Source organism: Patagioenas fasciata, chromosome W (assembly GCF_037038585.1).
Source record: "Patagioenas fasciata isolate bPatFas1 chromosome W, bPatFas1.hap1, whole genome shotgun sequence".
In the NCBI taxonomy this organism is placed as follows: Eukaryota; Metazoa; Chordata; class Aves; order Columbiformes; family Columbidae; genus Patagioenas; species Patagioenas fasciata.
The window spans coordinates 56100298-56114999 of NC_092559.1; the positions used below are offsets into that span (position 1 = coordinate 56100298).

The 14702-nt window shown below is 39.8% G+C and overlaps 1 protein-coding gene across 1 annotated transcript in view; it reads right to left on the reverse strand.

Moving 5' to 3' along the window:
• The window catches only part of LOC136115688 (ras GTPase-activating protein 1-like), a 107955-nt gene that overhangs the window by 52067 nt on the left and 41186 nt on the right, over window positions 1–14702 (reverse strand). The window contains exons 7-8 of the mRNA XM_065861895.1: window positions 13411–13463; window positions 12535–12685 (exon numbers count right to left, since the gene is read on the reverse strand). Coding sequence (XP_065717967.1) covers window positions 12535–12685; window positions 13411–13463 — 204 coding nt within the window. The remainder of the gene's footprint in view (window positions 1–12534; window positions 12686–13410; window positions 13464–14702) is intronic.

A 14702-nucleotide genomic window follows, 5' to 3' on the forward strand; every position in this document is an offset into this window, starting at 1 on the left:
CCGGCTCCGCACACCCAGCTCCATCGCTGCTGGAGTGACGCCAACTCCACATCGAGAACTCAAGATTGGTTTTGTATATTTTGTATATATATTCTCTGTTTATTAGTAGCATTAGTAAAACCCTTTAAAACTCTCCAACTTGAAGTCTAAGTCTCTCTTCCTTTTCCCTTATCTTTCCTATCATCTTTCTGATCTAAAGGAAAGGGGTGGCGGGAAGTGAGGGGATAACAGAGAGCGTCTGCCACGGTTTATTGCCGCCTTGCCTTAAACCTTGACAGATTGAATTGGTGGCCCATACAGGGAAAAGAGACCATACAGAGAGAGACAGAGTATGGGGATAAGAGAAATCGTGACAGGTTTTATTGGTGCCATGACTTGAATATGCGTGAGAAATCGTGACAGATTTTATTGCGCCGGAGCAGGGACGGGGTTTTGACTGAGATGTGCTATGAGCAGTATCTGACAATTAATGTAAACAGCTTACTGGGTAGCGTAAGTGAGAGAGCATTGGGCTTTGATGTGCGTGGCCTGTGTTTGAATTCTCTGGTGGGAGGAAACTTTGGGAAACGATAGATCTGTGTGCTTTACGGGTCATAAAGCAGACTGTGGTTTGAGTTTGTTTTTGATTTTTAAGGATGTTGTTGCAAATCTATTTGGATTTAATAATGCCTTTTTTGGGGTTAATTCTTCTTGTTTATGTTTTTGTGCAGAACATTACTTTTGGAAGAAGAGATGAACTTGTTATAAGAGTTTTGGTCCTGGGTTGTGTATCACTGATTTATGTGATTTTAGTTAAGTCCATGATGTATTTCTACTCATTGTTATAATACTTCGGGAGTATGCATTTTTTGAATTCTCCAGTAGAAACAGAAGAAATTAAAGAGGCCTGTGCCTTTTGTTTTCTCAGTTTCAGGAGTGAGATTTTAGGAGAGCTATTTAACTATTCTCTGCCTGTGTCATTAGAGCAAATTACAGATGCTTTTGGGAATTTTGAATATCCCTGGACCTTTGAGCGAAGCTTGTTGGTGTTATTGGGTCTCTGGAATGTGTGTCAGTCTTTGCTAGTGATAAAACTGTTTAGGAGGACTGCAGCGATTCTAACTCCTGCGGCAGGAGTTGCCGCTTTTAAAGCTACAACGTCCGTGACAGCCAGTAAACCCCCCTTGACAGACTCTGCAGCAGCTCCAGTTCCTGACTTGGATACAGCAGCCACTACAACTGCAACATCAGTTTCTACATCTACTCAGACCCCCACAACATGTAATGTGGCCATTCAGACTTCAGCAGTATTGGTTGCCCCAACAAAGAGGAAGCAAAAGAAAGCACAATTGGAATCCATTGTGAAGGAAGATGAAGAAGAGGAAGCAGAGGGTCCTTCTACAACAGAGCAGGGAGAGGTTGTTTCTGGAATAGAGCAAGGTGATGATGAAGAAGAATCAGAGGAGGAAGAAGAGGGCCCTTCTACAGCTCCTCCCACAGCCCTTTCTAAACTCCTTCCACTGCTATCTCAGGCTACTACAGCAAAGCCACCAGTGGGTCTTTCTACAACAAAGTGACCAGCAAAGGACGAGCTAATAGAACGCTCCTTATCTCTGAAGGAGCTGAGGACTGTGAAACAAGACTTTAGCCGTCATGAAGGTGAGTCAATTGTCACTTGGCTTATTTGATGCTGGGACAGTGGGGCCAATAGTTTGGACTTAGATGGCAGTGAAGCCAGTCATTTGGGATCCCTGGCCAGAGATGGTGGCATTGATAAGGCAATTGCAAAGAAGAAACTAAGTCAAAGCCTCTGGAAAAGAATTTTGTCAGCAGTAAAAATCAGGTACCCTTTAAAAGATGATATCATATGCCGCCCACCCAAATGGACTACTATGGAAAGAGGTATTAGGTATCTGAGAGAACTGGCTGTGTGAGAGATAATTTACAGTGACCCACAGACAACTATAGATCCTGATGAAGCGCCATGTACCCGAGGTATAATGCAGAAGTTTGTGCAGAGCACACCACCGTCTTATGCCCGCACTTAAGGATTACTCACCCTTTCAAAAGACAGTCTATCAGCTGTGGGTGAAGTAGCAGACATGTTGTGGCAGTATGAAGACACTCTTTCTTCTCCCCTACAAGCCTGTGTGGCAGCTGTGGAGAAACTGTGTGACAAACTGTCCAAAAGGGAAGACAGATCCTACTCGTCACATGCACGGGCCTGAGCCACAGCTATTGGGAAGAGATGCCCTTCTGCAGCATCAGCCCAAGAAAAACGCAACATGTCACGAGGTGAATTATGTTTTTTTCTGCGTGACCAGGGAGAAGATATGAGTAATTGGCATGGCAAGCCCACTGCTGACCTACAGGAACGAGTACGTGAGTTGAAAAAGAAAGCTCCCAAAAGAAAAGCTACTCCAGTTTCCAGTGGGAGGCTTTCCAGACAGAGTAGAAGGGATTCTTGTGTCTCCCTACCAGAAACTGTGCAAAGCACCAATTAGTGGGGCCCTGCCTCCAGCCAGGTGGAGAAGAGGGACAATGACAACAGAGTTTATTGGACTGTGTGGATTCGGTGGCCTGGTACGTCAGAATCACATGAGTATAAAGCCCTGGTAGACACTGGTGCACAGTATACAATGATGCCATCGAATCATAAAGGGTCAGTATCTGTCAGTATTGAAGGAGTGACTGGGGGATCTAAGGAACTGACTGTATTAGAGGCTGAAATGAGCCTAACTGGAAAGGAGTGGGAAAGGCACACTGTTTTGACTGGTCCAGATGCTCCGTGCATCCTTGGTATAGACTACCCAAGGAGTGGGTATTTTAAGGACCCAAAAGGGTATCGATGGGCCTTTGGTATAGCAGCTGTAGAGACTGAAAACATTAAACAGCTGTCTACCTTGCCTGGTCTCTCACACGACCCTTTTGTTGTAGGACTGCTTAAGGTCGAAGAGCAGCAGGTGCCGATTGCTACCATGACAGTTTACAGATGACAATATCGCACCAACCGAGATTCCCTGATCCCCATTCATAAACTGATCCAACAACTAGAGAGTCAAGGAGTGATCAGTAAGACTCACTCGCCTTTCAATAGTCCTATATGGTCTGTTCCAAAGCCTAATGGAGAATGGAGACTGACTGTAGATTATTGTGGCCTAAATTAAGTTACGCCATCGTTAAGTGCTGCCATGCTGGACATGTTAGAACTGCAATATGAACTGGAGTCAAAGGCAGCCAAGTGGTATGCCGCAAATGACATTGCTAATGCATTTTTCTCTATTCCTTTAGCAGCAGAATGCAGGCCACAGTTTGCCTTTACCTGGAGGGGTATCCAGTACATCTGGAATCAACTGCCCCAGGGGTGGAAACACAGCCCTACTATCTGCCATGGACTGATCCAGACTGCACTGGAACAAGGTAAAGCTCCAGAACACCTGCAATACATTGATGACATCATCGTATGGGGTGATATAGCAGAAGTAGTCTTCAAGAAAGGTGAGAGAATAATTCAATTTTTTTTGAAAGCTGGTTTTGCCATAAAGAGAGGTCAAGGGGCCTGCCCAAGAGATTCAGTTTCTGGGAATTAAATGGTAAGATGGGCGTCGCCAGATCCTGATAGAGGTGATTAACAAAATAACAGCTATGTCCCCACCAACTAGCAAAAAGGAAACACAAGCCTTCTTAGGTGTTGTGGGTTTCTGGAAAATGCATATTCCAGATTACAGCCAGATTGTGCACCCCCTTTATGAAGTGACTCGAAAGAAATGTGACTTTCAATGGGGCCCTGAGCAGCGACAAGCCTTTGAACAAATTAAACAAAAGATTGTACATCCAGTCGCCCTTGGACCAGTCTGGACAGGACAAGGTATTAAGAATGTGCCCTATACTGCAGCTGGGGACAATGGTCCTACTTGGAGCCTCTGGCAAAAGGCACCAGGTGAGACTCGAGGTCAACCTCCAGGATTTTTGAGCAGAGGATATAAAGGCTAAGAGGCCAATTATACTCCAACTGAGAAAGAGATACTGGCAGCATATGAAGGAGTTCAAGCTGCTTCAGAAGTGACGGGTACTGAAGCACAGCTCCTCCTGGCACCCCAATTACCAGAACTAGGCTGGATGTTCAAGGGTAAGGTTTCTTCCATGCATCATGCAACTGAAGCTACATGGAGTAAGTGGATTGCATTAATCACACAGCAGGCTCGAATAGGGAAACCTAATCGCCCGGGGATCTTAGAAATGATCACAGACTGGCCGGAAGGCAAAGATTTTGGAGTATCACCTGAAGAAGAGGAGGTGATGCGTGCTGAGGAAGCCCCACCATTTAATGAATTACCAGAGATTGAAAAGCAGTATGCCCTGTTCACTGATGGATCCTGTCGTCTTGTAGGAAAACATCGAAAGTGGAAATCTGCTGTGTGGAGTCCTACACAACAAATCACAGAGACTAATGAGGGATGAGGTGAATCAAGCCAGTTTGTAGAGGTAAAAGCCATACAGTTGGCTTTGGACATTGCTGAAAGAGAAAAGTGGCCATTACTTTATACTGACTTATGGATGGTGGCAAATGCCTTGTGGGGGTGGTTAAAGCAGTGAAAGCAAAATAACCGGCAGTGCAGAGGCAAGCCTATTTGGGCTGCCCCATTGTGGCAGGACATTGCTGCTTGGCTAGAGAATCTGACTGTAAAGGTACGGCATGTGAATGCCCACGTGCCTAAAAGTCGAGCCACTGAGGAACATCACAACAACCAGCAAGCAGATCAGGCTGCTAAGATTAAAGTAGCTGAGGTGGATTTGGACTGGCAGCATAAAGGTAAACTTTTTCTAGCATGGTGGGCCCATGATGCTTCAGGGCATCAAGGACAGGATGCAACATATAAATGGGCTCGGGACCAAGGGGTGGACTTAACCATGGACATTATTTCACAGGTTATCCATGATTGTGAAATATGTGCTGCAATCAAGCAGGCCAAAAGGTTAAAGCCTGTACGGTATGGGGGGCAGTGCTTGAAATATAAATATGGGGAGGCCTGTCAGATTGACTATATTATACTCCCTAGAACACGCCAAGCGCTTATGTGCTTACAATGGTGGAAGCAACCACGGGATGGCTGGAAACATATCCTGTGTCTCATGTCACTGCCCAGAACACCATTCAGGGCCTTGAAAAACAAGTCCTGTGGCGACATGGTACTCCAGAAATAATTGAGTCAGACAATGGGACTCACTTTAAAAATAGTCTCATAACCAACTGGGCCAAAGAACATGGTATTGAATGGATATATCATATCCCCTTATCATGCACCAGCCTCCAGGAAGACTGAGTGATATAACGGTTTGTTAAAAACCACTCTAAAGGCAATGGGAGGTGGAACTTTTAAAAATTGGGAGAAGAATTTGGCACAAGCCACCTGGTTAGTTAACACCAGGGGATCAATCAATCGAGCTAGCCCTGATCAATCAGAGCTTTTACATACAGTGGAAGGGGATGAAGTCCCTGCGGTGCATGGAAGGAACACGTTAGGAAAAGCTGTCTGGGTTATTCCTGCTTTGGGCAAAAGCAAACCCATTCGTGGGATTGTTTTCTCTCAAGGGCCTGGATGTACTTGGTGGGTGATGCTGAAGGATGGGGAAGTCCGATGTGTACCTCAAGGAGATTTGATTCTGGGTGAGAATACCCAATTTCAAACTGTATGAGGGAAATTGCTGCATGACACTAACAGTGTTCCATAAGTGTCTTTCAGGTTGATGCAGTGGTGGTGATGAACCCTGAGCTAACCTCATCGAGTGGTGTCCAGTAACTTGCCTGAGACTGACACTTCTGACTTACAATTCTTGGACACAAACTGCATCAGATTGCACATCATCTCTCCTGCCTAGAGAAACTGCTGTGACAGAGAGACTTGCACTCATGTACTAGTGATATACATATTTTCGTGTGTGTGTATATACATTTGAAGACAGGCAGAAAGCAGTAGTGATTTGTATACGACTCAAATGGTATGAAATAAGGGGTGGAATGTCCTGGTTTTGTTAAAAACAAGACCAGTTCTCTTTTAGTGATTTTTCTTTCAGCTAAGTTCTTCTAGGTGGCTGTACTTTTCTGAGTTTTAGCCTGCATATTTTTTCTGAGGATGCTGTACTCGGTGCTGATAAGAAGACCAATGGAATGCTGAAGAAGCTCATGTTTAGATTTATTACTATGGTAGCCAAGAAAGACTGATAAGTTTTCCCACGTTCTGTTGTGAGAGGGGTGTGTTTGAAGAGGGGTGGATGGAACAGGTGACTAGAACTGACCAAAGGAAGTATTCCATCTCATAATCGTCATACCCCCTATATAAGAGGGTGATCACGAGAGTCACTCTCTCTTCGACCATGGCTGGCATCTAGAGAGGACCTTGTCTGTCTGCCTGTGATCTACAGGCCTCAGGCCCTGCATCCCTGCAACCAGGTTCCGGTTTGCTGTGAAGTCCAGCCCATGACTTCTGGGGGCCTGAGCTGCACCTGCTGGAGCCACGCCGGCTCCGCACACCCAGCTCCGCCGCTGCTGGAGTGACGCCAAATCCACATCAAGAACTCAAGACTGGTTTTGTATATTTTGTATATATATTCTCTGTTTATTAGTAGCATTAGTAAAATCCTTTAAAACTCTCCAACTTGAAGTCTAAGTCTCTCTTCCTTTTCCCTTATCTTTCCTATCATCTTTCCAATCTAAAGGAAAGGGGTGGCGGGAAGTGAGGGGGTAACAGAGAGCGTCTGCCACGGTTTATTGCCGCCTTGCCTTAAACCTTGACAGGCCCTACTTCCGAGGAAGTGGCTAGATATCTCTTACTGATGGGGAAACAGAGAATAAATATTTTTATTTTCCTTTGCTTCCATGTGCAGCCTTTGTTTTTCTTTATTAAACTGCCTTTATATCATCCCACAAGGTTTTCACCTTATTTTCTTCCCCTGTCCCACTAAGGAAGGGGAGTAAAAGATGGTCTTGGCAGGCACCTGGCAGCCAGTTAAGATCAACCCATCACAATGCCAAATAAGTACGCTACCTTTTCTACATTCAAGTAACACGTGCATTTTCTAGCTCTCCAATCAGGCTGAAAATTGCTATTTTATTGGTAATAATTTTCGAAGTCCTAGAGCAACTAGGGAAGGGGAATGGGAGATACTTCAAACTGTGCAAAGCAATTTCCTTCTAAGAAGACAGGAGTGGGAAATTAAAAAAAAAAAAAGAAGGTTTTTAACATGCATTATGCAGATTATACTTCAAAATCACTGAGCTATCATGTTAAATTAACTACCCAGTCAGTAACACTCCTCTATGAGGAAACTTGCATTATAATTACCAGAATCAGCTTTAAATTGTATTTTGAAGGATCAGGAGAGAAGTAGTCACAGATGCAAGATAAATTTTAACATATTTTTTAGTTGCTCTTATTTTTGCAGTTATTGAAAATTGCATTGTAATAAAGAGAAGTAACATTAACATCACAAATGAATTATTCATATACAAAATATTAACCTGAAAATAAAGAACTAAGTGATTAAGTGGAGAATAAAAATATACTTTATGTGTTTTTTCACTTCATATATACTGTTATCTCTGTGTACAAATGTAATCAGTAAGGTACAAGTGATAGATCTTTGGCCTATTACAACTGGATAAAATTTTATCCAAAGGAAAGATATAGAAAAATATAAAAATGATCATAAAAACATGTAAATAAAACAGAAGTAAGATATCTTTGCTTGCTTTTGCTCTACCTCATTCTTCTAAACCTATGAACTAGTGTATGCTTGTTAAGTCAATGAATCTTCCCACAAACATTTTTCTTTTTCAGGTTTGTAAAGTGACTTGAATTTCTCAGTATTACTAAAAAAAAAATCTAATAAATGTGCAATATGCATTTGCCATTTTCTCCATAAAAAATTAAGTTTTACCACATTGCATAAAATAATAATTTGTATTTTGCATGTTGAACAGCTATTGCCAACATCTTGTTATGAGGGCAATCAGTAATAAATAAGCTTTATATCATTTTTTCCTCATTCATCAAATCGAGAATACCTTGACTGTTAACGTCTCTCCTCTCCTTCCTTGGTTATAAAAACAGGAGTCATCCCTCAACATAAGAAGCAATTTCCTGATTTCTTCCTATGTTGTAAAATGAGCTAAAGAATAAACTGAGTTGTATTGGAAAAGTAATTTTGGAGTTCAAGTACAATACAGACTAGGACTTCATGCCTTGATTGAACAATTAAGGGGATTTTTTTCCTTAGCTCTCTTCTCCCCCACACAAACTCAACTCAGATGGTCACTGTATATTGTCTTACCACTAAAGTAGCTCAAATGACTGAACAAGCCAAACACTGCAAACAGAAAGATATCACATATCTTCACATACACTTGAGAACAAACTGGGAGAGGAGAGGCTGGAGAACAGCCCTGCAGAAAGGGATCTGGGATTTCTGGTCGACAGGATTCTCAACATGAGTCAGCAGTGTGCCCTGGCAGCCAAGAGGTCAAACCGCATCCTGGAGTGCATTAAACACAGTATAACCAGCTGGTCAAAAGAGGTGATTATCCTGCTGTATTTAGCATTGGTGTGTCCTCACCTTGAGTACTGTGTGCAGTTCCAGGCCCCACAAGTTAAGAAGGATGTTAAAGTCCTTGAATGCACCCAGAGAAGGGCAATAAAGCTGGTCAAAGTGCTGGAAGGCATGTCCTATGAGGAGTGGCTAAGGACTTTGGGTTTGTCTAGTTCGGAGAAAAGGAGGCTGAGGGGCGACCTCATTGCCTCTCTACAACTTCCTGAGGAGGGGAAGTGGAAAGGGAGGTGCTGATCTCTTCTCCCTGGTATCCAGTGACTGGATGCATACGAATGGCTCAAATCTGTGTTAGGAGAGGTTCAGACTTGACATTAAGGAACATTTCTTTACCAAGAGGGTAGTCAAACCCTGGAACAGGCTTCCTAGAGAGGTGGTCAATGCCCCATGCCTGTCTGTGGACAATGCCCTCAGTAATATTCTTTAACTTTTGGTCAGCCTGGGACTAGATGATCATTGTAGGTCTCTTCCAACTGGAGCTATTCTAAACAAACAAAATACCCCCCCAATCAAACAAAAAACAAACACACTAACCAAAAAAACACACATCAACATAACAAAAATACATGGAACATGAAAAAAAACCTGTAAAACATGAAAGTTATTCACAGAATAGTTGAGGTTGGAAGTGACCTCCAAATCATCTAGTTAATGTCCTCATCTCAAAGGAGGGTTAATAAGAACAGATTGTTTAGGACCTTGTTCAGTCGTGTTTTGAATATCTCTAAGGATGGAGACTCCACAACCTCTTTGGGCACCCTCTTCCAGTGCTCAATCACCCTCACAATAGGGAAAAAAATTTTAAAAAAAGGGTGAAAAAAAATTGTGTAGGTTTTTTTCCTTTTTTTTTTTTCAGATGGAGTTTTCTTTATTTCAATTTGTGCCCCACTGCCTCTTTTTCTCTAACTGTCCACCACTAAAAAGTCTGTCTCTTTCTTCTTTGCTCCCTCCCATCAAGTATTTATATGCAGTGATAAGATTCCCATCCCCCAAAGCCTTCTCAAAGCTGAACAGTCCCAGTTCTCTCCACCTGTCTTCATATCACAGAATCACAGACATATGACAGACACTCTAATCCCTTCATCATCTTCACGGCCCTTTGTTAGAAGCCTACAACACCTAGACTCAGTATTCCCAAGCAGCCTCCCATCCAAGTACTAACTGGGCCCAATGTTGCTTAGCTTCTAGGATGAGATGAAACAGAACATGTTCAGGATGGTACGGCCACAGGGTAGTAAGCATATATTTTCTGTTTGAGATTTCATGATCCAGTCAGTAAAATCACCCCCCCATCCTCCACAACAGACTTTGCCAATTTTTACATGAAAAAGTAGATATTACCCCAGTAGTCACCTGTCTGTCTTATCCATGGAATAAACAGAAAGATCACAGAAGTTACATACTTTACTGAAGTCCATGGGAAAATACTAGTTCATTATATAGTCAAAATAATTCACTCAATATGTATCTAACATTTCCTATATATTGGGACCTTCAGATAGACAACTAAAAGACTACAGAGTGGCTGTTTTGTAGAGATGATATGACAAATAATGAAATCAGACCTCCATCTGAGAGAGTGTAAATACAGTCTGTTAGTTATACTCATCGATAGAAGTTTTGAGCAATTTATATACAGAATGGTAGAAGACTATGCAACAGGAAAAGGTTAGTGGAAAAAGTAGTCTTCCTATGCATATGTACCCAGGATTTTTCCCCATGATCACCCCAAATAATTTTGTCTGTCTTTTGAAATATAGGCAGAGATATAGCATTGCTTATATAGGTTGTGGATCTTCCAGCCCCATGTCTGGATATTCAAATTACCTGGGAAATAAAGCAACAGTCAATTTTTGAGTTGGTTTCCTTACTATTCTTCAGGCTCTTATTTTTGTATGGAAAATCTTGGTCTACAATTTATGTGACTACCACTATAATCAATACTCTGCAAACAAAGAACAGATTTGGCTTTATTTTATCCACTTTTTAAATCCCACTTATAATCACTAAAAAAGCAAGAGGAACAACACTACTACCAAGGATTTTTTTAAAGTTCCAGTCTGATACTAGTATCACATTTAAAGCAGATACCTTCAGAGCATTTAACAAAATAGCTTATTATAAAAAAGATCAATGAAAACTGTTTAATAGATGTATTTAAACAAGCAGCACTACTTCAACCTCTAGTTTTTCACCTTGAAGACAAACTCTGCATTTTTAGACAAATTATAAAGAAGAAAAATACATGTTCTCTCTGCCCCAAAAAATGCTCATAAATCATTTCATTATCTTGCATAAATTTATACTTCCTAAGTTTCTGTTCTGGATTCAATGCCATTTGATGCTTTTCAGCCATTGCTGATTGTTCCATACAACAATCCACCTTAAAGACTTCCCTCTTCCAGTGTCCATAACAAATAAACCAGTACAAGAATTTAGAAGTCCACAGAAAGTTATTCCTTTTTTGCTGCTTCCTATTTATTGCCCTCTACATTAGAGCTCATGGTAAATAATTTGGGGCAGTTATCACCTTCATTTTGCATCACTACCTTGCATTATATACTGTTTATAAACTTTCAGTAAATACTAACTTGGACAGAATTTGAGCCTAGGAGTGTATTAGTAATTCCCCAAAACATTCAACTAAAACTAGAAGCCTTTCAAAGCCAAGCAGTTCTCTTTCAGTGAGAAGGATCTTTGCAACCTAGGTATCAAGATATTAAAAAAACCCTCTAAAAGCATATCTTCTTTAGGTAAAACATATTTTATATGTACACACTTCAAGTGAATCCAGCAGTGGGAAATTAATTTCCTAAAGTAATAACTTATTGCAGTAAGCTTCTGGAACTATACTATCCGATGCTATAAAGCCATTTGAGACTGAGACAACTTCAACTACTTTGCTAATTAGTTTGACACCACCTAGGGTGTGGGCTTTTAGCCTATCATCCTCCTAATAAGCTATGCAACTAGAGAATGGACGAAAGAGGATTTACCTTCATCAAAGGCTGACATGCAGCTAGCTTGATTCTCAATGAGGATGTCTGGAGGCCAGACTGATTAATATAGAAGGTACTCAAGCAGCCTGTGTGTGGGATATACATAGGTTAATAAGGTTCCAATTGCTTAGTCTCAAACCATCGTCCATTTGAAATCATATGAAGTCCACTGAACTTCTTAGTTAGGAGACCTTAACATTTTTTTAGACACACCAGCTGCTGGATCTTTACCCAGTCAGAAGCCAAACCGGAAGGGAGAGAAATTCTCTATTGGGATGTAGAGTGTCCTGGTTCTAGGTGCACAAGTCTGGAAAATTTCTGATTATGTGACAGAAAATGGCCTCAGATAAGAGAAAGGTGAGTTTTCACTACTGATAAGTCTTGATAATCTTATTAATAGAGTTGTCACAGAATCAAAGATGGAACTGTATTGATAGCTACTCCCATGAAAGGGGAAACATCTCATTTCTTTTTGCACATATTACCATATTTTTATACCCATGGGAAAACAAACCCATTCCAAGTTTCACATGTTTTAAGATTATTAATTTAATGAATTTTTTCAACAATGAAGATATCTTTTCCCTTTCTATTATTTATACTTTAAAATCCCTACTGAATGTCTCTGATAAAACTAACATTTTAATTTTGCCCTTTCATATACACAAAACTCCCTATTATAAATAGCAGCTTCCAAAACAACACAGCATTCTCCTATTTACATGTCATAATCCAATTTACAGAGTGAAGAACATCATTTACAAAAGGAGAAAAAAAAAACCACAAGCTTTTGAAGGCTTTTAGAATGTGCTTAGTTACAGCTACAAAGTTCAAACTCTTAGTATATTCTTAAGAAATACTGAAATCTTATGATCATATCAGTAAGTTATCAGCAATACATTATACAAACTCTTTACAGAAGTATAAAATACACACAACTATTAAAACTTACCTATTATAATATCTGCCTCCCATCATAAACTGATTGCTTGATGTTGGACATATTTTAAAACGCTGAATATTTTCATTGGTCCGAAAATAAAGTGAATAATCACCAGGTGTATTATCTGAAGGCCTCACAAGAAAACTGCACACCTGACCAACTGAAAAGATATCATAATACAGTTTTATTCACTGTTACTTATGTTACTGCCATTTATGAACTATTATCAAAGCTCTTTCTGTACAAACTAGCAAGAATTACACACTTAAAGAAGAAAGTCTGATCTAAGTTCCAACAGCGATCACCATTCTTCGCCCAGAAGGGATGAAGTAGTACTAAACTGCCAAAGTTAATGCAAAATCATTTGGCTGTAGCTGACAATATATCCCCACTTTTTTTCCACCTCTTTACAAGAGCATATGGTATGGAAGGTTTGACAATGTTTTAAAAAAACCTAAAGATTCTTGTTCTCATATTTAAGGTATGTTGTTTGACAATATGAGCCAAGAAATCTTGATGTTTTCATTTAAAAAATTATTTCCACTATTGGGACACTAAAAAAAAAGTTGATAATACATTCTCCAATAAGTACATAACAGTATTTTCTCCTAAATTTGATGAAGCCCAAGATATTATATATATATAAAACCAAATTTTTAAAATTATTTAACTATTTAAATTAGAATTATGAAACTAACTGTACTTGAAAACATAAAAAAAATACTCAGTGCTCAACCATGAGGGTTTTTTCCAACATAGTAGCAACCACAGGTCTAATGCTCATATGTTCACACAGAAAAAACAGGTTTTGCTGCAGTCTGTTTATAAACAGGATTACTTTGTGTCATTCCACTACCACTCTATTTCCATCTGAAATAAAAGTACCTGTCATGAGTAAATTGTAAGCCTCTTGTTTGGAGATCTTCCCATGGAACCATCTTAAAGATGAAAAGAAAAATTAGAAAGCAAGACTATCAGCTCTCTTTTTTAGCTGTTGTGACATCTAATGCTCTGACACCTATGAATTAATCTTTATTTTTAAAAAATCTAGTACATATAGATTATATAAGCAACCATTATGTTACTCAGCGGTTCCCTTTTTCTATCAAACAAAATTAAATAAAAATATCTACAGCTATATAGACTCAATACAAGTGTCCAACACAAAGTAGATGTTCAAATTCAAGTGCATTTAGACATGAAAAGGCATAGTTTTAAACACTAGATAATTTGACAGGCATATGTGAAGTCAGTCTCAGATGACAGTAATTTATTTGAAGTGTGAAATTCAAAGCCCAAAGAGATTAATGAAAGTCAAATACTGTACAGAATAAATAAAATTGAATTTTGCTAGAGGCTGAGGAAATAAAAACCTAGTTTTGTTAGACTACTGAATATTAATTGCTTTAATCTCACATCTTGCATCTTCCACAGAGTCCTGGATTAGAGCATCATCCTAAAAAAAAAAATACAGCAATCTGTCCAGTCACAACGTGATACCTATGATTATAGAAAACAGCTTGACATTGCATGGCTATCCAGTTTACATGTGGCACACCACATTACATCTTAAAAGCTCATCCTGTCCTTTAAAAGAAAGCTAGAAATATGGCCTTTCATTGCATAGTGTGTGTGTGTGCATGCGTGCATGCATGTGTTTAAGTGTGTAAAAGAAAACCTCTTTTTATGCATCAAAAAAGAGCTCTAGTTCTAACTTGCTTTCTATATTACCTTTACAGGATGATCTCTGGCTATTTGAATATTTGCAGAAATCCTGGAATCCTCTGAGCAGCATGAGTAAGTGGACTGACATTGTCAAAGCTCTAAGAATCTGCTACAAACTGCTATGTTAAAAAAGTTTAAAAAGTTCCTGTATTTGAAGGCATTCCTACTACTGTAATGCTCCTATGCCAAACTGACTAGCAGAAGACTGGAGACATACCAATGATTTTATTTTCCCCTATTAAAAAAAAAAAACAGACACACCCAAGAATGCAAACTGGGCAATAAATATAGGAAACATCAGCTGCAATTATAGCAAACAAATGTAGGACAGATTAAGTTATCCAGCTACTACACGTTTTCTGTAACTTTTATTTGCTGCTCATCTTTACTAGTGTAAATAATATAACAATCAACAGTTTCCCATAATACCAATTCATTGTTCATTGAAAACT